This window comes from Hemiscyllium ocellatum, chromosome 13, assembly GCF_020745735.1.
Source record: "Hemiscyllium ocellatum isolate sHemOce1 chromosome 13, sHemOce1.pat.X.cur, whole genome shotgun sequence".
Taxonomy (NCBI): Eukaryota; Metazoa; Chordata; class Chondrichthyes; order Orectolobiformes; family Hemiscylliidae; genus Hemiscyllium; species Hemiscyllium ocellatum.
Genome location: NC_083413.1, coordinates 28,358,512 through 28,383,835, shown reverse-complemented (window position 1 = coordinate 28,383,835; position 25,324 = coordinate 28,358,512). Strand labels below are relative to the sequence as shown.

General features: G+C 39.8%; 1 protein-coding gene across 3 annotated transcripts in view; it reads right to left on the bottom strand.

Moving 5' to 3' along the window:
* The window catches only part of dlg1b (discs large MAGUK scaffold protein 1b), a 428,423-nt gene that overhangs the window by 269,615 nt on the left and 133,484 nt on the right, over positions 1–25,324 (bottom strand). For all 3 annotated transcript variants that reach the window (XM_060834674.1, XM_060834676.1, XM_060834675.1), the window contains exon 4: positions 7,698–7,862. In XM_060834674.1, the coding sequence (XP_060690657.1) occupies positions 7,698–7,862 (165 nt within the window). The remainder of the gene's footprint in view (positions 1–7,697; positions 7,863–25,324) is intronic.

The window sequence follows — 25,324 nt, the reverse complement described above, 5'->3', positions numbered from 1 at the left end:
AGCTATAAATCTATTGTTGATAATTGTCATGGCTTTATCTACTTGTACTACTATCTTTAACTAACAGCTCAATTTCTGTACTCAATTTAAAATCTTATCATTCAAGGTATATTTCCACCCTGTACTTTTTATTACAAAATTATATTACACATCCTTTTCTACATTAACCAACACATATTTCTCTTTTTCAGGTCTTTCACTCCCTTCATTGAATTTCCTAAAGCCACAACTTGTCATCATCTGTAATTTATTTGAAACTTCTTAATTCTCAGATAATTTACAGATTTAGTAAGAGATCTTCAACATGGCACTTGTTGTGGGGCAATCAGCACACTTTCCATGCCAAATAACTTACCTTTTTTTCAACTTCTGGTTCAATTCTGTCCTCCCATCTATGGCCACGTTACAGATAATTTCACATTGACTAGTTAACAACTTACTGGATGCTTTTTTTTTAAACATGTACATAGAACCTCCCTTCCATCAAAATGTAAGTAGCAAAGTGAGAATGATACCAACTAACTCATTTTTAAGCACTTATTAAATGGTCTTCATTATTACAAATTCCATCAATTTTGTCGTAAACAGACATCAAACTAGTTTACAGCTAATGGTTTTTATTTTATTCATTTGGGAGATATGGGCATTTCTGGCTGACCAGTATTTATTGTCCACTCCTCAATGACCTTGAGAAGATGGTAGCGAGCTACCTTCTTGAACCACTGCAGTCCTTGTGCTGTAGGTTGATCCATAATGCTCTTTGTTACAAAGCTAGTCATTTTTTTTCCTAAAAGCGGCTCCTCGGCTCAAGGAGTCTCTGTCCTTGATTGTTTTCAGAGATGCAATAAACCGGACCAGGCTCCGATCAGTCTGGTTTGGTACAGAGATGAAAAGGATTTTGAGAGTCCTTTGGTTTATATGTGAACAGATGAGACTTCAGGCCAAAGTGGTCATGTTTTAGAAGTGACCTGTATAATGAAAGGGGAGTGGTCAGCTCTCTAGCTGAGCTGAGCAGTTTTAGTTCAATCTTGAACTGGGAAGTTCAACAGGGAGCTGTGTGGAAACTCTCACTCTTTTCTGCCCTTCAACTTCAACCTGTAAGCATGTGTTCCATTTATACTGGTTTTAAAAGGGAGTTTGGGACTGTTGTGTATATTCAGAACAACATAATTAAGTCTAGTTGGATAAGTTGAGTTCTGTAGGGATCCTTTATTATGTTTTTTATGCTTCATTGTGTAATTTTGTGAATAAAGTTTTGTCTGTTTTAAAATCTAGTCATCAACTTAGCTAACTTACTCCGGGTAATTTTCACTGTACACTTAACGAAACAAATTGCAAAGCTTTGGTCTGGGGCTGCCTGCTTAAGAATGTTTTGAGTGGTCTGGCTTAGTCCATTACACCTTCATGAAGTAATTCCAGGGTTTTGGCTCGGTGAAGTCAGGGTGGTAAGTGTTTTGGAGGGGCATGAGACTCCCATGTATCCGCTGCCTTTGGCCTTCTACATGAAAACAGATATAGGTTTGGAAGGTGTTTTCTAAGGATTTTGTAGTGAATTTCTGCAGTGCATTTTGTTGATAGTGTACATTGCTGCTACTGAGTGTCTGTGGTGGTAGAGGGAGAGGATGTTTGTGTTTATGATGTCAATCAAGCCCTTTGCCCTGGATGATAGCAAGCTTCTTGTGTGTTGCTGAGGCTCCATTCATCCAAGAAAGTGGTGAGAATTCCATCATACTCCACACATGCGCCTTATAGATGGGATTCAGGCTCTATGTAGTCAGGAAGTGAGTTACTCAATTGTTTTCTTAGTCATGTTGATTCAGGGTGAAGCATTAGCTAAAACATCAGCAATAGCTCTACTGCTTTTCATTGAAACAGTGTCACATGATCTTTTACATTCATCTCAGATGATCTTTGGTTTAATGTTTCTTCCAAAATACAGCACTTCCATGAATGGAGCACTCCTTTCGTGTTGCACGAGTGTGTTAATTTTAATGCTCAAGTCCTGAACCAGAAAGCCTGTACCTCAGATTAGACAGTTACATAGGAGCCACAGCTGATATTTAATATGCACATCATTTCAAATGTCAAACATCTGAAAGGAGGAAATCTTTTCCCGAAAGGGCTTGGGCAAGTTCAGAGTTATACAAGTAATTAGGTGGTCTCAGCTTAAAAGGAGCCAATCTCTTTTGAACAACAAACACTTCACTGCACCTCCAGAATAGTAAGACACATGTTACTGAAGCACAAAACGGACTCACATGCATTCTTCTGAATCCATGGTTAAAGTCTTGCAGTCCTATTCAACTTCAATTAGTTAGTTTCAGCTGTATTTATGACACAAGTTGAAGAAAAATTCTCCAAATTGTTCTACCAGTTGAAGCACCTACAAACTGTCTTTCCAGAACATAACTCTCCATTGATATTCTGCCTGATGGTCACATTTTTTTGGGGACATCAGCTTTGAAGGATGATGAAAAAAATAGATTTTAATGTGGCATTTCTTGGAAACTGTATTCTAATTAAATCAATACTAACTGTTGCATTCCACTTAACATTACGCAAGGGATTGTTATACAAGGTCAAGTTTATGTCACGTTGAAAGTATTTAGATTAAATATTGCTGTGCATAAGACCTCATCCACAATCATGCACCAGCAGATAATTCACAATTTGCAACTTTAATTCAATGACTTTAAAAGACTCTACAAATAGAATGCAAATCAAAGACTCATCTTACTGCTTTTGAATACTAAATTATTATTGAGACAGTCTTGCGCATGCACAATGCTGGTTATTTGCTGCATACAGTTAATTAGATTTTGAGAAACAAAATTAAAGAAAATGTTGATAAATCGTGGTATGGTCTGCAGTATTCTCATTTTTGTCGAGAATCAAATTGATGTCATAATGACTGCCTATAACTGGAATTGTGAATGAAAAGGTTAAGCGAGACCTTCAACTACTGTGAGAGGTTACTACATTCAGTGAAAATGGGCAATCCAGAGGGGACAGAGTCAAAAAGTGGGGTGCTGGAAAAACACAGTCAGACAGTTCGAGCATAACCTCTTCAGCAGGAATGAGGGAATGGACCAAAGGGGCCGAGAGATGAATGGGCAAAGGGTGGGGCCTTGGGGGGGCCGGGATGGAATGCAATAGATAGATGAAGGTAGGGGTGAAGGCGATAGGTCGGGGAGGAGTGGATCAGTCAGAAGGAAGATGGACAGGTAGAACAGTTCAAGAGGGTGGTGCCGAGTTGGAATCTTGGATCCCTGGTAAGGTGCAGGGAGGGGAAATGAGGAAACTGGTGAAATCCACATGGGACCCTCCAACCACATGGGATCAAAATGGAAAATGAGGCGTTCTTCCTCCAGGCATCAGGTGGCTAGAGTTTGGTGGTGGAGGAGATGGGAGAGGGAGTTAAAAGTGTTGAGTCACAGGGTGGTGGGGTTGTTTAGTGCACATGTCCCAGATATGTAGTGAAACAGAGTCATAGAGGTGTAAAGCATGGAAACAGACCCTTCGGTCCAACCCGTCCATGCCGACCAGATATCCCAACCCAATCTAGTTCCACCTGCCAGCAACCGGCCCACATTCCTCCAAACCCTTCCTATTCATATACCCATCCAAATGCCTCTTAAATGTTGCAATTGTACTAGCCTCCCCCACTTCCTCTGGCAGCTTATTCCATACACGTACCACCCTCTGCGTGAAAAAGTCACCGCTTAGGTCTCTTTTATATTTTTCCCCTCTCACCCTAAACCCACGCCCTCTAGTTCTGGACTGCTCGACCCCAGGGAAAAGACTTTGTCTATTTACTCTATCCATGCCCCTTATAATTTTGTAAATCTCTATAAGGTCACCCTTCAGTCGCCGGTGCTCCAAGGAAAACAGCCCCAACCTGTTAGGCTTCCCCTGTAGCTCAAATCCTTCAACCCTGACAACACCCTTGTAAATCTTTTCTGAACCCTTTCAAGTTTCACAACATCTTCCCGATAGGATGGTCAGAATTGCACGCAACATTCCAACAGCGGTCTAACCAATGTCCTATACAGCTGCAACATGACCTCCCAACTCCTGTAATCAATATTCTGACCGATAAAGGAAAGCATGCCAAACACCTTCTTCACTATCCTATCTGTGACTCCACTTTCAAGGAGCTATGCACCTGCACTCCAAGGTCTCTTTGTTCAGCAATACTCCTTAGGGCCTTACCATTACGTATATAAGTCCTGCTAAGATTTGCTTTCGCAAAATGCAGCACCTCACATTTATCTAAATTAAATTCCATGTGCCACTTCTCAGCCCATTGGCCCATCTGGTCAAGATCCTGTTGTAATCGGAGGTAACCCTCTTCGCTATCCACTATACCTCCAACTTTGGTGTCATCTGCAAACTTACTAACTGTACCTCTTAAGCTCGCATCCAAATCATTTATGTAAATGACAAAAAAGTAGAGGACCCAGCACCGAACCTTGTGGTACTCCACTGGTCACTGGCCTCCAGTCTGAAAAACAACCCTCTACCACCACCCTCTGTCTTCTACCTTTGAGCCAGTTCTGTATCCAAATGGCTAGTTCTCCCTGTATGCAGTGAGATCTAAACTTGCTAATCAGTCTTCCAAAGCGAACCATGTCAAATGCCTCACTGAAGTTCATATAGATCACACACAAAGGCCGTTCTGCCATCATCAATCCTCTTTGTTACTTCTTCAAAAAGCTCAATCAAGTTTGTGAGACATGATTTCCCATGCACAAAGCCATGTTGACTATTCCTAATCAGTTCTTGCCTTTCCAAATACATGTACATCCTGTCCCTCAGGATTCCCTCCAACAAGTTGCCCACCACCGACATCAGGCTCACTGGTCTATAGTTCCCTGGCTTGTCCTTACCACCCTTCTTAAACAGTGGCACCACGTTCGCCAACCTCCAGTCTTCCGGCACATCACCTATGACTATCGATGATATAAATATCTCAGCAATAACTTCTATAGCTTCCCACAGAATTCTAGGGTACACCTGATCAGGTCCTGGGGATTTATCCACCTTCACCCATTTCAAGATATCCAGTACTTCCTCCTCTGTAATATGGACATTTTGCAAGATGTCATCATCTATTTCCCTACAGTCTATATCTTCCATATCCTTTTCCACAGTAAATACTGATGCAAAATACTCATTTAGTATCTCCCCCATTTTCTGTGACTCCACACAAAGGCCACCTTGCTAATCTTTGAGGGGCCCTAATCTCTCCCTCGTTACCCTTTTGTCCTTTATGTATTAGTAAAATCCCTTTGGATTCTCCTTAATTCTATTTGCCAAAGCTATCTCATGTCCCCTTTTCGCCTTTCTGATTTCCCTCTTAATTATACTCCTACTTCCTTTGTACTCTTCCAAGGATTCACTCAATCTATCCTATCTATAACTCACATATGCTTCCTTCTTTTTCTTAACCAAACCCTCAATTTCTTTAGTCATCCAGCATTCCCTATACCTACGAGCCTTTCCTTTCACCCTGACAGGAATATACTTTCTCTGGATTCTTGCTACCTCATTTCTGAAGGCTTCCCATTATCCAGCCGTCCCTTTCCCTGCGAACATCTGCCCCCAATCAGCTTTCAAATGTTCTTGCCTAATACCGTCAAAATTGGCCTTTCTCGAATTTAGAACTTCAACTTTTAGATCTGGTCTTTCCTTTTTCACCACTATTTTAAATCTAATAGAGTTATGATCGCAGGCCCCGAAGTGCCCACTGACACCTCAGTCACCTTCTTTCCCAAGAGTAGGTCAAGTTTTGCACCTTCTCTAGTAGGTACATCCACATTCTGAATCAGAAAATTGTCTGGTCTTGTACACACTTAAATTCCTTTCCATGTAAACCCTTAACACTCCGGCAGTCCCAGTCTATAAATGTTCCACGAATATAATTTGATTCACCTTATCAATATCGGAATCTATAACATGCTCAAGGAGAAGAATATTTAATAATGGTAAACATACTGCTGTGTACAACCTAAAAATCCAGCCCACACTTGTAAATTGTCACAAACTCGATGTCCAAGTCATACCAGATACTTTGTCTGAAGAGGAGAAAAGGGTAGATTTGAAAGTTATCCGTAGCTCTAATGTAGAACTTAGCACATATTTTCCAACTGGCTATCTCCAAATCCCATCTCAACAGCTGGTAGAATTTAAATTAATTAGTGAATCTGGAACATAAAGCTAGTTTTTGTAATGGTGACCACACAAAAATATTACTGACAGTTGTAAAAGTCTGCCTGGCTCACTAACATTCTTTAGGGAAGGAAACCTGCCATTTTTACCTATTCTGGTCTATTTATGATCCCAGATACCCAGCAGTGTGGCTAAGTCTTGTTTACACTCTGGAGTGGCCACTCAACTCAAGGCAAATAGGGATGCACACCAAATAAAAATCAAAAGAACTGTGGATGCTTTACATCAGAAACATAGAGAAATTGCTAGACAAGCTCAGCAGGTCTGGCAGAAATCAGAGTTAAAGTTTTTGGTCAAGTGACCCTTCCTCAGAAAACAGTACATGGCTAATCACTTACTCACAAAATATTTCAGGAAAATTGGGTTAGGATCGATAATAGGAAAATACATAATGCACAGCATGCCTGACTAGTTTTAAAAGCTTTGGTCTTCAAGATGGAAACTACTATAAGCTTCATTATATAAACCATTAAAATATTCAAAGCTAACATCATGAAGTTTTCAAAGCTCTGAATAGACATGCCCATGTAATATTAATACAGAAAAACTCAAGGGCTGTCAAAACAGATGTTAGAAAAATGAATTGATAAAGAAGGAACTGTGTCACCCTTTCAAAGAGGAAAGCAGAGAACCTAGTTGCATTTCAATTCAGTTGAGAGTTGCAAATTTTTTTTGAGTGGATTTGTAAATGAGCAAATTCTAACTCAACTTCATATCCGAAGTTTTATAAAATCAGTTGGTGCTCCATCTGTTAATCTGCTTGCATGAATGGACGCTAAATTGTAAAATCAGATTTCAGTGTCATTTTCCACCTTCAATTTTCAAAAACAGTTTATCTTCATAACTTCTTTCGAGAGCAGTCTTTATCACATTGAACTGAATGATCCAAGTTGACTTGACTTTTGCTTTGACAGAAAAAAAGCATAAAATATTTTGATGATCCAGCGACAGTCCTACATGCCAAGCTATTCAGCGCAAGTTTTTTTAATTCTCCAATTTTGTACAGCTCCAAATAAATGAATCTCCACCCCAAAATCAAAATATGGTTTTAGTATATGCAGGATTCAGGACAATGCCCCACTTTTGCACCTGCTGAAAAGAGGTTGCCTATCATACTGCCTCAAGCAGAACAGCCTGCTCTGAAAATGCTACAATAACCACTCTACTACCAGAGCAAGACGTTCACTGCAGCAACCTTCCAGTCTCCCAAGTGTTGTTATTTCCAGTGTTGCCATGCATTAAGTTTTTAAAAGCTTTAGAAAAACTTTAAGTCAACAATATTAAAGGAGTATTCCATACATAAAGGGTGAATACATTTTGCTGCTGCGTAAAATATGATTGTTCACTAAATCACCTTTTACTGCAGCAAAACAAAAAAATGTTAGTCTGATTAGTTGGGGGTTAAATATCAGTTATCAGTAATAAACAATAGATAAATTGCTGGCTTGCAGAAGTTAAAACCTTACCTTCATTGGGGATATATGTGACTGAGAAACAAATCCATGTATATTCTCAATCTGAGATAGGTTCTTCTCTGACACATGTACAAGCTCAGGGCCTTTCACATCATTGCTAATCTGCGGAGAGCTGTGTTCTTGTGGAGATGCGTCGTCATCTTGATAACGATACTTCTGTAAAAATGGAAGAAAAACAGGATACTAACAAATAATGCAATTTCAAAAAATGCCAAATCAATTTCAAAATTAAACAAATTTCTAAATATGTGAAGACACCTTCTCAATTTTAAATAACTCCTATTCAAGGATTTTCATTGATAGAACCAAGCTCTCCTCTTAAATTCAATTCTTAAATTTCATAGAGAGGAAGCAGCATTTTGTTGATAATGTATGGTTAATTAAATTTCATAACAAAATATCCATTTGATGCACAGATATTCTTTTGAACTTTTAATTGTGCTCAGTTATTCCTGTGGAATTCTGAATATGATTTGTAAATTTGTACCACCAAACATCTGGGGCTAGATTTCTCAGATCTCCAGAGCACAACGACAGCTCCCTGCTATTTTACCAGGGTCCTGAACCTTCAGGATGCCTGTCTAATTAATGGTCTTTTAAGGGCCTACTCACAGAGAGGGGAATTCTACCTGTAGCAGGAGAGTTCCATGCCAAGCATTCAGCCTGGCAAGTTTCCCTGGTGAGGGTTTCATATGTTCTACAGGCCACTCATCCTTCTTCCACCCTCACTGGAGTCTGCAAACCTGTCTCGGCAAGTCTCTGGACTTGCCTTAAAGTTTGGACTCCACCTTAAGACTGGTTGCAGTCCCAGCAGTGGCCACTAGTTCCGGTGGTGCTGCTAGGACAAGAGAGTTTCCAGCTATTTGATTGGCCTGCAGTATGAAAGCAGATCTTTTCAGGTAGGGGAACAGCTCACTTCAAGCCAAGAAATAGCCTACTATTATTACACAAAGGAAAAGCACTCTTACTCCTCCTTTCTTCACCACCCCTCCACAGTCCTCAATGTATCTAGTGCCATTCCCCTGCACATTTTTTTTCAGATAATAATCCAAAGTCCTCTTAAATGCTTCCGTTGAACCTGCTTCCACTCTATACTCTGGACATGCTGCCACCAAACAAATCTCCAGAACTTAACCACAGTGCTTGAAAAGCACTCCACTGCCTTTTTAAAAAAATTATCTTAAAATCAGTCATTCAACAGAAATTGCAGACATCCAAGTGGTGCAGTTTAATGATCAATTCACCACGTTAGTAGTGAAAGCAATAGTGATGTAAACTTACCTTCACAAATCTTACTATGCATCCAGCCTTTCTAAAGCCCAATCCAGTTGACTAAATCGCAACAATCCTGAAGGGCCTATGCCCGAAAAGACTATTTTCCTGCTCCTTGGATGCTGCCTGACCTAGAGTGCTTTTCCAGCACCACACTCGACTGATCTCCAACATCTGCAATCCTCATTTTCTCCATAAATCTCCTCCATGGCAAGTATATTTTTCTTACATAAAAGGGATGAAAACCGCACACAGATATGGTTTCAGCAAGGCAAGGCACTGCACAGCTGCAGTAAGACTTCTTTGCTCCAGTACTCAAGCACTCTTGCAACTGAGGACAACAAAGCTTGCGTCTTCCTAACTGATTACTGCAGACACTCAGGTCCCTTTGTACATCAACATTTTAGAATACGGATGAAGAAGGACACCACTTCAACTAGGACAACACATCCATCCTAGAACAAGCCAAACAGAGACATGCACGAGAATTTCTAGAAGCATGGCATTCCAACAAGAACTCTATCAACAAACAGATTGACTCGGATCCCATTTACCACCCCCTGAGAAGAAAAACAGGAAATTACATCACCACAGGAAATGATGTCACGAACCCAAGGAGAACTAAACACAAAGAAAATGCAAGCCATACCACTACTGTTTCATCTGGAGGCTCACTGATATTACCTTGTATGGTGATGAAATGTCTAAATATGAACCTTCCAGTTCAGTGAGCAAACCTACATCCAGACACTTCATAATCTATCGCAATTTAAATAAGACTCTGCTTTATTATTTTAATGTGGACAACTTCAAATTCATTACACTATTATATTTCATCTGCCATTCATTTCCCCACTCACTCAACTTGTGTAAATTGCCTTAAAAGGTTCTTTATTTCATCCTCGCTACTATCAACTCCAGTTTTGTGTTATCAGCAAACTTGAAAACATTACATGTGAATCCCTCATACAAATCATTGACATATAGTATGAATAGCTAGATCCTAAGCATGGATTCCTACAGTATGGTATTTGACAGTGTCATTGGAGACACTTGTATTCCTACTCTTGTTTCCTGTGTAATAAGCAATTCTCAAGCCATGCCAATATATTACCACCAGTGATATGTGCTCCGATTTTGTATACTATACTCTTATGTCGGACTTTATCAAAAACATTTTCAGTAACCAAAAACACAAAATATTACAGTACTTCCACAACTTTTAGTCTTGTTGAAAAGTGTATAAGGTATGAGCAGTTGGATAAAGAGTTAAGTTTGGAGTTGCACGACAAAGGCTCAGCTTGCATGACTTTTATCAGATAAGAACTTGCAGTAAACAATGAGATGCTGGAGGCAAGGGTAGTGGCTCAACATCCATTGTATCATGCCTGTTAACTTGTTGAGGAACATCCATTGTGAAATGCCAGACGACTTAATCTTTACTGTTGATGCTCGCTGATTGTAACAGTCACCCAATCAATATAAATGCTGCCTTATTTAGATGCTGCTCCTAGTAAGTAACTATATAATTCCTTAAGAGTCTTCTGTTCAAGAGAATACCGAGAACCCAGGTTTCTGTGCACATGAGCGATCATTCTCTCTCTTCTCTTCTCTTCCCCCTCCCCCCCCCCCCCCCAAGAGCCCTGAATATAGATGGAGGTCAATAGTCACAGGTGAGGTGCCGGAAGACTTGAGGTTGGCAAACGTGGTGCCACTGTTTAAGAAGGGCGAAAAAGCCAAGCCAGGGATCAATAGACCGGGCAGCCTGACCTCGCTGGTGGACAAGTTGTTGGAGGGAAATCCTGAGGGACAGGATGTACATGTATTTGGAAAGGCAAGGACTGATTTGGGATAGTCAACATAGCTTTGTGCGTGGGAAATCATGTCTCACAAACTTGATTGAGTTTTTTGATGAAGTAACAAAGAAGATTGATGAGGGCAGAGCAGATGTGATCTATATGGACTTCAGTAAGGCGTTTGACAAGGTTCCCCATGGGAGACTGGTTAGCAAGGTTAGATCTCATGGAATACAGGGAGAACTAGCCATTTGGATACAGAACTGGCTCAAAGGTAGAAGACAGAGAGTGGTGGTGGAGGGTTGTTTTTCAGACTGGAGGCCTGTGACCAGTGGAGTGCCACAAGGATCAGTGCTAGGCCCTCTACTTTTTGTCATTTACATAAATGGTTTGGATGCGAACTTAAGAGGTACAGTTAGTAAGTTTGCAGATGACACCAAAATTGTGAGATAAATGTGAGGTGCAGCATTTTGGGAAAGCAAATCTTAGCAGGACTTATACACTTAATGGTAAGGTTCTAGGGAGTGTTGCTGAACAAAGAGACCTTGGAGTGCAGGTTCATAGCTCCTTGAAAGTGGAGTCGCAGGTAGATAGGATAGTGAAGGCGGCGTTTGGTATGCTTTCCTTTATTGGTCAGAGTATTGAGTACAGGAGTTGGGAGGTCATATTGTAGCTGTACAGGACATTGGTTAGGCCACTGTTGGAATATTGCGTGCAATTCTGGTCTCCTTCCTAAAGATGTTGTGAAACTTGAAAGGGTTCAGAAAAGATTTACAAGGATGTTGCCAGGATTGGAAGATCTGAGCTACAGGGAGAGGCTGAACAGGCTGGGGCTATTTTCCTTGGAGCATTGGAGGTTCAGGGGTGACTTTATAGAGGTTTAAAAAATGATGAGGGGCATGGATAGGATAAATAGACAAAGTCTTTTCCCTGGGGTTGGGGAGTCCAGAACTAGAGGGCATAGGTTTAGGGTGAGAGGGGAAAAATATAAAAGAGACCTAAGGGGCAACTTTTTCACACAGAGGGTGGTACTTGTATGGAATGAGCTGCCAGAGGATGTGGCGGAGGCTGGTACAATTGCAACATTTAAGAGGCACTTGGATGGATATATGAATAGGAAGGGTTTGGAGGGATATGGGCTGGGTGCTGGCAGGTGGGACTAGATTGGGTTGGGATATCTGGTCGGCAGGGACGGGTTGGACCGAAGGGTCCGTTTCCATGCTGTACATCTCTATGACGTAAAACTATATTGTGCCTGTGTGTGTGTTTTGACTGATACAGGGGATAGGGAAACTGAACAACATTGCTTTTTTTTTAATTCATTCACAAAATGAGGCCATCACTGCCTAGGTCACCTTTTGTTGCCCATCCCTTATGGTCCAGAAGACAGTTAAGGGTCAATCACATTGTAGCAAACTAAATGGGGTTTTTTCAACAAGTGAATGGTTTCATGCACACTGGTAGTAGATTCTAAATCAGTTTTTTTTCGAATTCAAATTCCATGATCTGCCATGGCAGAATTTGAACCCAGGTCCTCAGAATATGAGCTGAGTTTCTGGATTAATAGTCTTGTGATAATACTGCTAAGGCAATACCTCTCCCAACAAATTTTACCTACAAAAGGGCTCATGTTGGCATATATACACATACATGCAGTAATCTCAACCAGGGCTTTCTATTTTGAAGATGGACAAGTTCAACAGCTAGCACCTACATGATCCCATCAAATCCCTACCACTGCTCTGGCTTATGCAGTATTCAAGCGTGCAAGAGAAAGGAAATGCAAAATAAGTTTCCCATTTTAAACCAAAGCAAAACTACAAAATGTATTTAAGGTAAAATGAATCTTAATTCATACAAGCAGTTCTTCTACAGAATACTCAATATATCATAGCACAAATAGTTTCCAGTATTGAATATCAAAATAGAACTGATTAATGATATGCTGGTTAACAGAAAAACACACTTTGGAAATACAACAACTGACTTCATAATTACTTTCACAATAAATCTTCCCAGGTTACAAGATCATACCTAAAAGATTTTCTACAAAGTAACAGTCTATGAGGGTTTAAGAATAATTCAAAGACATGACATGACATATGAAAACTAAGCCTTCACTAGAAAGGATTTAGAATAACAATCAAAGCAAAAGGAAAATCTGTTCCAACTGGGGAAGAATTGCAAGCATCAATTCGAGGAGATAGGTGGTTTAAAGGCAGGGAAGGAAATTATAACAGCAACCTCTCCCATAAAGCACTCAGCTCAAATTGTGCATAATCTGGTGAGATAGAAACATTGCTTAAATAAAAACAAATGCTGGGAGAAACTCAGGAGATGGAAACATCTATAGAGTCCAAAGTGACTTTTCTTCAGGTTTGAAGAACAGCAGTCAAAAAAATGTGGCTTCCCTGCTTGATGTATGGATTTTATATTAAATGAATTGGATGAGAATGGGTTTTCATTTACAAACGAAAGCGTTCCACAATCCTACATAAACATTACATTGGTGGTCTGACTTAAAAGCAGAGAAGGCTAGTATAGAAAATAAAGTGGGAGGAATTGTTAAAGTATGTGCAAGGTTAATTCTAAATAACTTAATGATAATTTTAAATCAAAATAATTCAGGTTATGGATAGTACTCCAAACAGCCCAAATTCCTCCTTACTGTACAGCACAAACCTAAAGCACTTGGAAGCTTCTGCTTCCTCAACCACGAGAAACACTGACAGTAGAATAATCAATGAGGGAGCAGGCAAATGCACACATTAAAAAAACCTGAATGCAGTTTGCTTCATAAGCCATGCCAACAAAATGGCTGTGCATACCAATTCATTTTATTCCTATTGCCCTACGTAGTTGACAATTTCACAACATAGAGTAGGAGATAGACCTGCTCAAGCATTCAATCGACACTAGAGGTGGATATAGTTGAGGGCCCAAACAATGATTACACAAGCTTGCATACAGGGAATGTAGCTCATAGAGACAGCCTCCCCCATCATAGCTCATTTTGCACACTTATACAGTTTAGAATCATGTTATTCATGTAGACATCCTAATTACACAACTATAAAACTAGTACAGTACTTTACAATTTTACATGAAACCAAGTATCTCCATTTGATGCAGTCCAAAGGAACCGTCTTCTCTGTAAGACAGATTTCTGCACTACACAATCCACAAAGATCATACCTCCACATTTCAAAACAATTCTCCACTGTTTATAGTGATAATTTCTTCACAATATTATACGTGTCTCTATTCTTCTACAAGTTATGCATTGAAGTGGGCAAGTGCTCTTTTTTTATTTTAAATATGGTTTCACTTTATCTATTGACCTAATTCATTTTGATATAAACTTCCTATTTCTATATAAACAACTTTCTATAGAAATCATAAAGGAGGATCATTTATAACAAGTCTTGACTAAGTTAAATCACAGAAGGAGGCAGCCATTTGGCCTACTAAGATTCAAATGAGCTTCATTACTGACTGCCACTCTCCTGCATTTCCCCTCATCCTTGCACATTTTTCTTAATCCAAATAATCGACTAATACCCTCTTGAATGCCTCAATTGAACTTGCCTCTGCCATACTGGTCGGCAATGAATTCCAAACTCTAACTACTCGCCTGCTGACTTTTACCCTCCCTCACATCACTCTTACTTCATTTGCAAATCACTTTCAATCTACACCATCTTCTTCTTGTTCCTTTTATAAATGAGAATAGTTTTTCCCTACTTACTTCAACCATCCTGCGTATGATTTTGAAAACCTGTGCCAGGTCTTCTCTTCACGAAAAACAGTCCCAGCTTATTCACTCAGTTCTCATTCTTGAGTAGCAAGAATTCAAGTTTCCCTGGAACCACTTGTGTAAATCGCTTGGGCACTCTCTCCAATGCATTCTTACCTGTGCCATAATGTATCACGTCGAACTATACACAATACTCCAAGTGAGTTCTAACAAGTGTCTCAACCCCTTTTGATGCCTGGAGCCAAATTTTCTACTGACCAGCTATTAAGTTCTACATTCATATCTTCCTTTTAAGCCATACACATTGCAATTAAGTATTCTTTTTAAATGCAGAAAAAACATCACAGTACTTCAGAAAGGCATAAATATGTCTACTTCATTACATTCGTTTGATGAGCTTCCTTCCTTTACTCATCTCTCCAAAACACTCAGACAAGATCTTCTTTGAACTTTCACAACAGATATTTGACACAGCAACAATTTACTTTTCACCTGCACAAGTTTGATTTTTGCAGTTTTAAGTTAACCTGTTTAAGAACTGGCGTGTCTCCGATGCTGCCAATTTTCTCCAATTTCAGTTAGTGCAAAGGCACTGCAGGAGCGAAGCAGTTCAAGAGATCAATAGTAAAACTTCAGCAGATTTGAAAGCAAAAATAACACAAAGAACGTAAATTATATTTCACAAAATCAAACATCGTTGAACCATGTCACATTCAACATTAGTAATTCTTCAATCTTTGGCAATTACATTCACTTCCTTCCTGCTGTATGATTACGGGTAAACACTGTAGTACGCAAAATGAGGTCACTGTCATCACTTGTCATACGACAATGCACTCATCTCACAACTCCCAACATTTGCCATTGACAGACATTACATAAACAAAATCAACAAATAAAAATATATTTCAGGGGGCTTTGCTATTAGAATCATCTTTCAAAACCAATACACTGAAGGAATTGTAATCTTTCAAATATCTTTTCATTTCTGTTGTTTAGTTTAACTACTGCACGATACTTACATTCAGAAAATGGCAGGGTGTTACTTTCCAAAACATCATAAATAATTATCTCAATTTAATGACAATGGTTAATAATACAAATCCAATTCTTGTCAGCCTAATATGTTGAGGCCTCAGTAAACTTCCCAAGACATACCTCGGATTTAAAATTTCTGAAATGACTTTTGCAACAGTTTAATTTGGAAATGAGTTTGCAGATGGCAAATTTTACATTGTAAAACTTAAAGGGTTTTGTGGAGAGAGATGTAATTTATTCAACAGACCTGTCAGCTGAACCCATCACAAGACCTGCAAACTTTCCAAGTATCAGGTATGTCACTCCTGTTAACCAGTTCGATTGGCAATTAGTGAAAATGAAATCAAATTTGCATTTTGCAAAATGCACCATGTCCAAAAGTTATTTTGAAAGTCACCCCAGCTCATCATCTTCTGAAACTCACTTAAAAGCTTTAAAATAAGTTGTAATCATGTGATAAACAGAACAAACTAGTCTAAAATGTGAACTGACAGCAGGACTGAAGATTTCAGCACTCTACCGCAGGAAGGGTTTGATGGGATACCAACTGCTGCTGGGCTTCAAACCAAAACCTTCCAATCAATTCATGGCATCAAAACGGATTAAGAATTCAGAAAATTACTTTACTAATAAAATTCATATATTAAGACAAATCCAGAAAGGCACTATTTTATCTAAAATACAAAAGTACAAGTCATAACATAATACTTACATGCAACTGAATTGGTACAGTAACTTAGCAAGTAGAACACAAAAGCATCAGCCACCCAGCCCTGGCTTTCTTTATTCCAAGTATCAATGCTCAGTGTACTGGTTACGCCACCAGGAAATAATTTTCAGCTGCATTGATGCACATGGGCTGCTTACTGTCACCTTCTCAAAGATGACTAGGGCCAATTAATAAACACTGGCACAGATAGCACTGTCCCCCTGAATTTTTTTTAAAAACCAAACGGTATCATACAGACACTTGGTTGAGTTATAAGACCATAAGACATAGGAGTGGAAGTAAGGCCATTCGGCCCATCGAGTCTACTCGGCCATTCAATCATGGCTGATGGGCATTTCAACTTCACTTACCTGCATTCTCCCTGTAGCCCTTAATTCCTTGTGACATCAAGAATTTATCAATATCTGCCTTAAAGACATTTAGCGTCCCAGCCTCCACTGCACTCTGCGGCAATGAATTCCACAGGCCCACCACTCTCTGGCTGAAGAAATGTCTCCGCATTTCTGTTCTGAATTCACCCCCTCTAATTCTAAGGCTGTATCCATGGGTTCTAGTCTCCACGCCTAACGGAAACAATTTCCTAGTGTCCACCCTTTCCAAGCCATGTATTATCTTGTAAGTTTCTATTAGATCTCCCCTTAAATCTTCTAAACTCCAATGAATACAATCCCAGGATCCTCAGCTGTTCCTCGTATGTTAGACCTACCATTCCAGGGATCATCCGTGTGAATCTCTGCTGGACACGCTCCAGTATGTCCTTCCTGAGGTGTGGGGACCAAAACTGGTCACAGTACCCCAAATGGGGCCTAACCAGAGCTTTATAAAGTCTCAGTAGCACAACGGTGCTTTTAAATTCCAACCCTCTTGAGATAAATGACAACATTGCATTCGCTTTCTTAATCTCAGACTCAACCTGCATGTTTACCTTTGGAGAATCCTCGACTAGCACTCCCAGATCTTGCTGAACGGTGGCATTGCTGAATAACTTCTATACGAATAAACAAATGCTTAGTGTATTACCATCAGGTTAAAAGGAGGTTACAACCTCTGTAAAACTTTCTCTCAGTCACAACAGAATCTTTCTATCGGTCATTCTTTATCAAAACTCCGTTCACTGATCAAAAATGAAACAGTCAATTCCAATGGGTTGTTTTTGAGATTAAGAGAATGGACTTGAATTATTGGGAAAAAAAAACAAATACACAAGACAGACACGGGGTTTAATTTCTTATTTTGAAGAATGGGGAGAGAGGTGTGCAGGGTGGAGGTTGGTTCAGCTGTCTTGTACAGACAGGAAGGTAAAGGCAGTTGTACTTTGCAGGCTTTTAATTCTTGCTACTCAAAGATTTAATGACAAGAGTCCAACTGTTTAGCTGCTGTCTTGTTTCCCCCTTTAATGTGAAGCCACAGAAGTCCTGGAGTCCTCAGTTGATGCTGTACCATAGAATCACTGATCCCTACAGTGTGGAAGCAAGCCATTTGGAACATTGAGTCCACATTGACCTTCCAAAGAGCATTTCACCAAGACCCACTCACACACCTTCAAGGATTCTTCCTTGACCAGAGGCCTGAATACTCCCTGTCCATCACCACGCTCATCCACCTGGCTGAACTTGTTCTCTCGCTGAAAAATTTCTCCTTTAATTCATCTCACTACTGCAAAATCAAAAGCGTGCTATGGGTAGTCACATAGGTTCCAATTATGCCTGCATCTTTACTAGGTGTGGGGAACAATCCGTGTTCCAGTCCTACACTTGCCCCCTCCCACAATTCTTTTCTCGGTACATTGACAACTGCTTCAGTGCTGCTTCATGCTCCCACCAGGGCCTTGAAAAATGTGTTCATTTGCCTTCAATTTCCACCCCTCCATCACATTACCGACACTTCCCTTCCTGTCCTTGACCCCTCTGTCTCCATTTTGGGAAATAAACTGTCCACTGACATCCACTACTAAACCAGTCTCTCATCGCTAACATCACTATAACTCGTCACACCCCATGTCCTGCAAGGACATCCATCCCATTCTCCCAGTTCCTTCGCCTATGTCACATCTGTTCGGATGATGCCACCTTCCAAAACAGCGCTGCTGATATGGCTGGCTCCTTCCACAACCATGGTTTCCCACCCACTGTAGTTGACAGGCCCTCAAATGCATCCGACCAATCACCCACATTTCCCCCCCTTGCATCTTCCCATCACACAACAGCATGATCAGGTCCCCCTTGTTCTCACTTTCTATCCCACAAACCTCTGTATTCCAAGGATCATTCTCTGCAATTTCAGACAACTCCAGCAGAATGCCACCACAAAATATATCTTTTCCCTCACCACCCCACCACCCCCATTTGCATTCCCTCTGGGACATCATAGTCCATTCATCAGCCACTTATCCCACTCGCCCAACCTACGGCACCTTCCATGTAACCAGAGAAGGTACAGTACCTCCCTGCTCACCACGCAAGTGCCGAAACAGTCTTTTCAGGTGAAGCAGCATTTCACCTCTATCTCCTCCAATCTAGTACATTGTATTTGCTGCACCCAATGTGGCCTAGTCTACATTGGAGAAAACAAATGCAAACTGGGTGACAGCTTTACAGAACACCTCGGTCTGTACGCAAGCAGACCTTCACGTAGCTGGTCATTTTAGCACAGCATTCTGCTCACATGTCCATCTGTCTGTCCTCTGGAAGCTGCAGTGTTCCAGTGGAGAAAGAAAAATGTAATTGAAGAAGGGCTTATGCCCGAAACATCGATTCTCCTGCTCCTCAGATGCTGCCTGGCCTGCTGCGGTTTTCCAGCACCATACTTTTCAACTCTGGTCTCCAGCATCTGCAGTCCTCACTTTCTCTTAATTCTTTCCTTCTCAGTTACCTCTCAACTTTTAATCATTTCTACATTATGCCAACTGCTATAATTCAAAAGAACTTCAAAGGCTCTATGGGATTCCAGGACATCAGAGGTTGTAAAAGACAAGTTCATTTTTTCAGTAGTTTGTAGTGTGGTGCATTGTCAAAGGCTTTCTGAAAGTCCACGTGGACAATATCCATTCAGTTCTCAATTCACTATGTCAGTTACTTCCTCAAATTAGGTTTCAAAGCTTCTGTTGACCTCCATTTATTTTCTCTGCAACTTTTTTTTTTGAAAGAAACAGTTTTCATTTTCAATTAAGATTCCAAGCAAAAGGCAAAGAAGAAAAAAATATAATTACCTACAGATCTCAAATTATGTTGTGGGGAAGTCAGTCTACCATAACACAAATATCAGTCAATACCAAAACAGAATGTCCAAAACTGGATAAAATAGCAAAGCTCTGAACTTAATCATATTATCACACGGTGTCGGACAGAACAGAATATAAACTACTGCTCGATTAGGAAATGCTAAAATATAAGACCTGGCATCTCAGTTCAGGATCTTCTCATTCCCCTGCAGTAATATACTGTATTTAGAAAGACATGCGCCTTCCTACCACTCTGCAGACTGAATCAATAGTTTTACAATCAAATAATGCAACATATTGTAGAACTTGATGCAGCAAGTTACAGAAGTCCATTTTAAATGAAAATATCGTAAGTTGCTGTAAGTAGCTCTCCCAAACCAGCAATTAGAATTGAAAATGAACATACCCTGACACTGCATGGAGAGCACCCATTTTTCAAGAAACCTGGTAATTTTACATTTTCAGTCCTAGCTGCTATAATGGACATGGTCATAGAAGTCAACATTACAACATGAATACAAAAAGGTCAAATACTAGTGTACCTGGTCACCAACCAATACCAAGCACAAGCAATTATTAAAATCACTCTTGCAACCTTCTTTTTCCTTTCTACAGCAAATTTACTCTATGGAAGATTATAGGGAAATAGAATTTTACATTCTGGATGCCCTTCCTGCCTTAATAGGGCATTGATGGAGTGATTCACTAAAGCTCCACAGAAACAAATATTGAAAACAACATTGCAATGTGACAACTGATATAGTTCACATTATTGTAAGTATTTATATTACAACTGAACAAAAATAATCAAAAATAACTAACTTCTTACAACAAAATGTTTGTGATGGGAACAAGGAGAAAATTTTTAAAACCATTAAAATGTCATTACTTCTGCATCTTTCTGCAACAAAGATCCACTTGTAAATGGAATAAGTGTCACACCTAGCATTCTCCATTTTTTCTAGAGAAACCCACCATGTAGCAGCAGTCCCAAAACGTCAATGAGGGCAGTCGCCAGGTTGTGAACAGGTTTCATTCCTGACTTCATCCACAAGTTCATTTGTACATACATTGAAGCACAATGCAACACAATTTAAAGCAGCCGTTCCTAAGAAATTACACTTCTTAAGGTTTCATTCAGGAGTAGAAATTTTCACATCAGATGTTCATTGATCGGGCCCCCCACCCCCAAAGAGAACTTAACATCTGATTGCCTGATGTACACTGCATCCTTTCCATTGGAGCAGATCTCATTTTATCATTGTGGAGAATTTAGAGGCACAATGGAAGACCCAAAGCTTAGCCATTTCAATATCTATCCAGGAGCACTGCACTAGTTAATCATCTGCCTCAATGCTATTTTCTTGCACTAAGCTCATTGCGCTTAACATCTCATTAGTATCTAGAAATTTATCGATCTCCATCTTGGACAGATTTAATCACTCCATAGCCTTCACAGGATCGAGTCTCAAAGACTCATTATCCACAGTGGAAATAAATTCTCATCTCAGTCACAAACAGAGTTTTCTCCTTATTCGGAGTTTGAGAGATCTGGTTTTTGAATCTGCCAGCCGAAAGAAACATCTGTCTTGTTGAAAGGAATTTTCAAGAAACTTTTCAAATTTTAATTAGGTAATTTCTTATTCTTCTACATTTCCCTCAATCTCTCCCCGTTGGCCAAATCTGGCATCCATTTCTCATCCTGGTTTTTATCAACCCAAGAACTTTGAACAAAATGGATCAATGGCTTGCATGGGCATCTGGATCAGAGCTGTCAGAATTCACTTGGGAAATTAAGCTGATGTTCCGTTACAGAAATTAAAACTGGCTACTCAATCGTCAGCGCTGCCTTGAGATACTTCATACAGCACATTTTGCCATAGCTTTCATAGCATCCCTACAATGCAGATAAAAGCTATTCAGCCCAATGAGCCTGCACTGATCTTCCAAAGAGCAACTCACTTGGACTCATCCACTTCCCCCACCAACATTGGCTAATCCAACTAATCTGCACATCTTTGGACTGTGGGAGGGAACCCTCACAGTTTGTACGGAAGAACGTACAAACTCCACACTGTTGCCCAAGATTAGAACCGAACCTGGGTCCCTGGTGCTGTGAGGCAACAATACTCACCACTGAACCACTACATCATGTATCACGCTTCCCCCTTTGCAACCCAGAAATACTATCTACTTAACTTGGGTACAAAACTCATAATGGAATTATCTGTCATTACGGAATTAACACCCAAGAACTAACAAATTCCAGGTTTGATTTCTTGACAACTGTATACATGTATCTGAAATCAATCGAGTGTGATAAAAGATTTAAATGAGGCAGCACATAACATGTCAGCCACTTCAGTAACTCAGGCACTCGGGTCCAATTATTCAGGCATATTCACTTCAAGGAGCATTCACAAAAGATGCATCCATAAAGATGCAGATTTCCAACTAAATGTACTCAGTAACAAATTGGTATGTCCACATCTAGTTCACTTTTCCTATGTATCACAAGTTCACCTAACAACTCATCACTCCATCTCTGAGATATGCAGGGAAAGGTCATTCCTTACCAAGTTCTAAATCATGAAGCAAAATTATTTGGACACATTTTACATAGCAGAACCTTAACATACACTGGAAGTTTACAATGATTAAAGGGGGTAGGAGAAAAGATCCAGGAGCTCTTTCCCCATTCTTAAGAAAGCACCAAAGTATTTTATTTAAGTTTAAGAGGGTATATGGATCACAGATGCTGTAATTAATCAAAATTTGAGAAGGTGATGGCCTAGTGGTACTATCGCTTGACTGTTAATCCAGAGACCCAGGCAATGTTCTGGGAACCTAGGTTCAAATCGCACCATGGCAGATGGTGGGATTTGAATGGAATAAAAATCTGGAACTAAAGAGTCCAGTGATGACCACAATGCCATTGTCAATTGTCAGGGAAAACCCATCTGTTTTAATAATGTCTGACGGCAGTTTCTTCCCTAATCTTACTAGGTCGGACCTACATGTGACTCCACACCCAAAACAATGTGGCTGACTCTTAACTGCCCTCTGGACAATTAGGGAAGGGCAATAAATATTGGCCTCGCCAGTGAGTTTCATGTCCCATGAGTGAATAAAATAATTCAAAAACAGTATCAGTTTAATTTAGTATTCCTATCCTCAAGTCAGAAAGTTGCATCTCAAATCTCATTCAGGGCTTGGGTGCATGATATCAATGTAGTAAAAATTGGTATTATTGAAGATTACCCTTCAGATCAGCTGCTCAATAGAAGTCCTATTTTTCTATGAAGACTGGCATAAAAGGTTCATTAGCACTATTTGAACAGGTGTGTATCCAGTATCCTGGGAAATATCCACCATTCAACCAATGTTACTTTAGCAGATTTAACTGATCACTCATCTCTGCTGCTTGTTGTAACCTGCTGTGTTAATTGGCTGCCACAATTACCTTCGAAACATTGACTATACTCGCAAAGATAATTTTACCTGAAGGACACAAATAGCAACAAATAGTTCTTCCCATCTTCAAACAGCTTGTGCATTTTCTGGTCAGAATATCTAAGACTTGAGGCTATAAAATTTTGAGGCAATCATCAAATTTACTGGTTAACTCAAAGAGCTTATGCTTACAGGATGATTTAACACTCAGGATGTCCTGAGATGTATTTTATAATCAATTACTTTTGAGGTGCTATTGTTGTTACATGAGGAAAAACTACCAATGTGTAGGCAAGAATCCAGAGTCACCTTCCAAATACTCAACCGCCACTACTTAGGTCAAGGGTTACAAATGCCTGCGGACAGAATCATGTTTTTTTGTCATTTTCTAAGTCTTACATACACAGTCAGATTGTTAAATTTTATATTTTACACCAGACTGACTGCCCAACAAAACACCTAAAACCTGCACTGATGCCTCTGGCTATTATTTCACCTGTGCTGAAAATTCAAAGTGATGCCCTTTAAAGTGCTGCTGCATCACCCCCTCAGACCAACAGGAACTAATCTCAATGTTACAGTAGCACTACGAAATTCAAAATTAATTGGAATGGAAGCCTGGAGCCAGACCTCTATTCCCGGAGTCTGACCAAAGTATTTTTGATATAGTATGCACAGTACGAAGTTTGATAGAAAGCATGGAACAGATTTCAGTACTGAACAGGAATTATTTATTGCAAGTCATTAGATTATAGCTACAAGTAAACAGCAGTGTTGAATGCCAATGGTTTCAAATGAAAACTCTAAACCTAGTGTAAAGTCTCCCATCACCCCACATACATAATCACATACAAATAGAAAAAATGGATTCAGTCCGGTGTCTCTTCTTCAGTTCTGAACATAGGTCACTGGGCTCAAAATGTTAACTCTGCTTTCTCTCCACAGATGCTGCCAGACCTGCTGAGTTTCTCCAGCAATTTCTGTTCTTGTTTCAGATCTTCAGCATCTACAATTCTTTGTTTTACTTTATATAGAATACATTATTGGCAGAGGTTAGAAAAAACTAGGAAGTCTGTTGAGTGACCTTTACCTCAATGGCAGAACTGAGAAGCAATGTTTCCCTGGCTAGCCAAGCCCTGTGTTATTCAGATGTCTTTATCACTGAAAGCTTCCACTGGTTTATGGAATGTCTAGTGCAACTGATTGACTAGGAAATGGTCTGATTTATGAATTCAATAGTCAAAAGTCTACTGCTATTGCTGCAGGAAAAGTAACTGGTTATCTTGAGTCTTAATCTGAGTTTCAACTGTGGAGAACGTGATACTATTGGGCTGGGAGAAGATCTGCACACTTCTCTTCACAGATGCTGCCAGATCTCAATTTCTCAAGCAATTTCTGTTTTTGTTTCAGATCTTCAGCATCTGCACTCTAAACGTTTTTCCAACTCCAAGCTGCTCAACCACCAGAGAACCAATCACACAGTTCTTAGCAAGTAAGAGGTCTGAGTCATTGATAACTGTCATTAGTTCACAGGTGAATCCACTTCTGCTGCCAAAATGAGTGACATCATTGTACACCCTTGGTTCTGGAACCTCTGCAATCTGAACCTCAGTCACCTTAACTATGTAGTTATTTATAATGCATGCCCTGAGTATCAGGTTACTTCCTTTCAAAGCTGCAGCCACACTTGCAAAGTTTTTTTAAAACTTCGTTAATTTCAGTCTTCAGTTTTTAAAAGCACAAAAATAAAGAGACACAGTCCTTTCAGCAACCAACTCTACTTTTCTGCTTTGCCTTACCCAACTCAGTATGCTACCAAACAACCAGCCAGCTCCAGATTTATAATGGCACCCTTCACGTCATGGGGATATATCCATGTTGTGCCTGTAGAATCTCATCAAAAGGTCACTTTTGTCAATTCATCTCAACTCTGTAAAAAAGTTTGTAGTTTTTTAATGCCGGTTCTATCTTGGCTCCCTCTCCAGAATGAAGCTAATTCTTACTATTTTATGATCACTATCCCTGAAACGGTCATCCACCTACCCACTTCATTTCCTAAGATAAATCTAGAATTGCACCCTCTCTCATCGGGCTTATTACATGCTGATTTAAAAGTTCACTTGAAAGCAGTTGAAGAATTCTGTGCTCCCTCTGCTTTGAGCAGATGGCACAATATTTCACATTTTCAGAACGTTACTGAATTAATTGAAAAACATTTTGTAGACTACTTATACAACTGAACAGAACTAACACAACCAAGAGTAACTCCCGTATATGTTGCACTGTCTTTTAAATAGATATTCAGTTCTCCCAAGAATCAGTCAAAGATGATTCTAGGCTTCCCAAGATTTC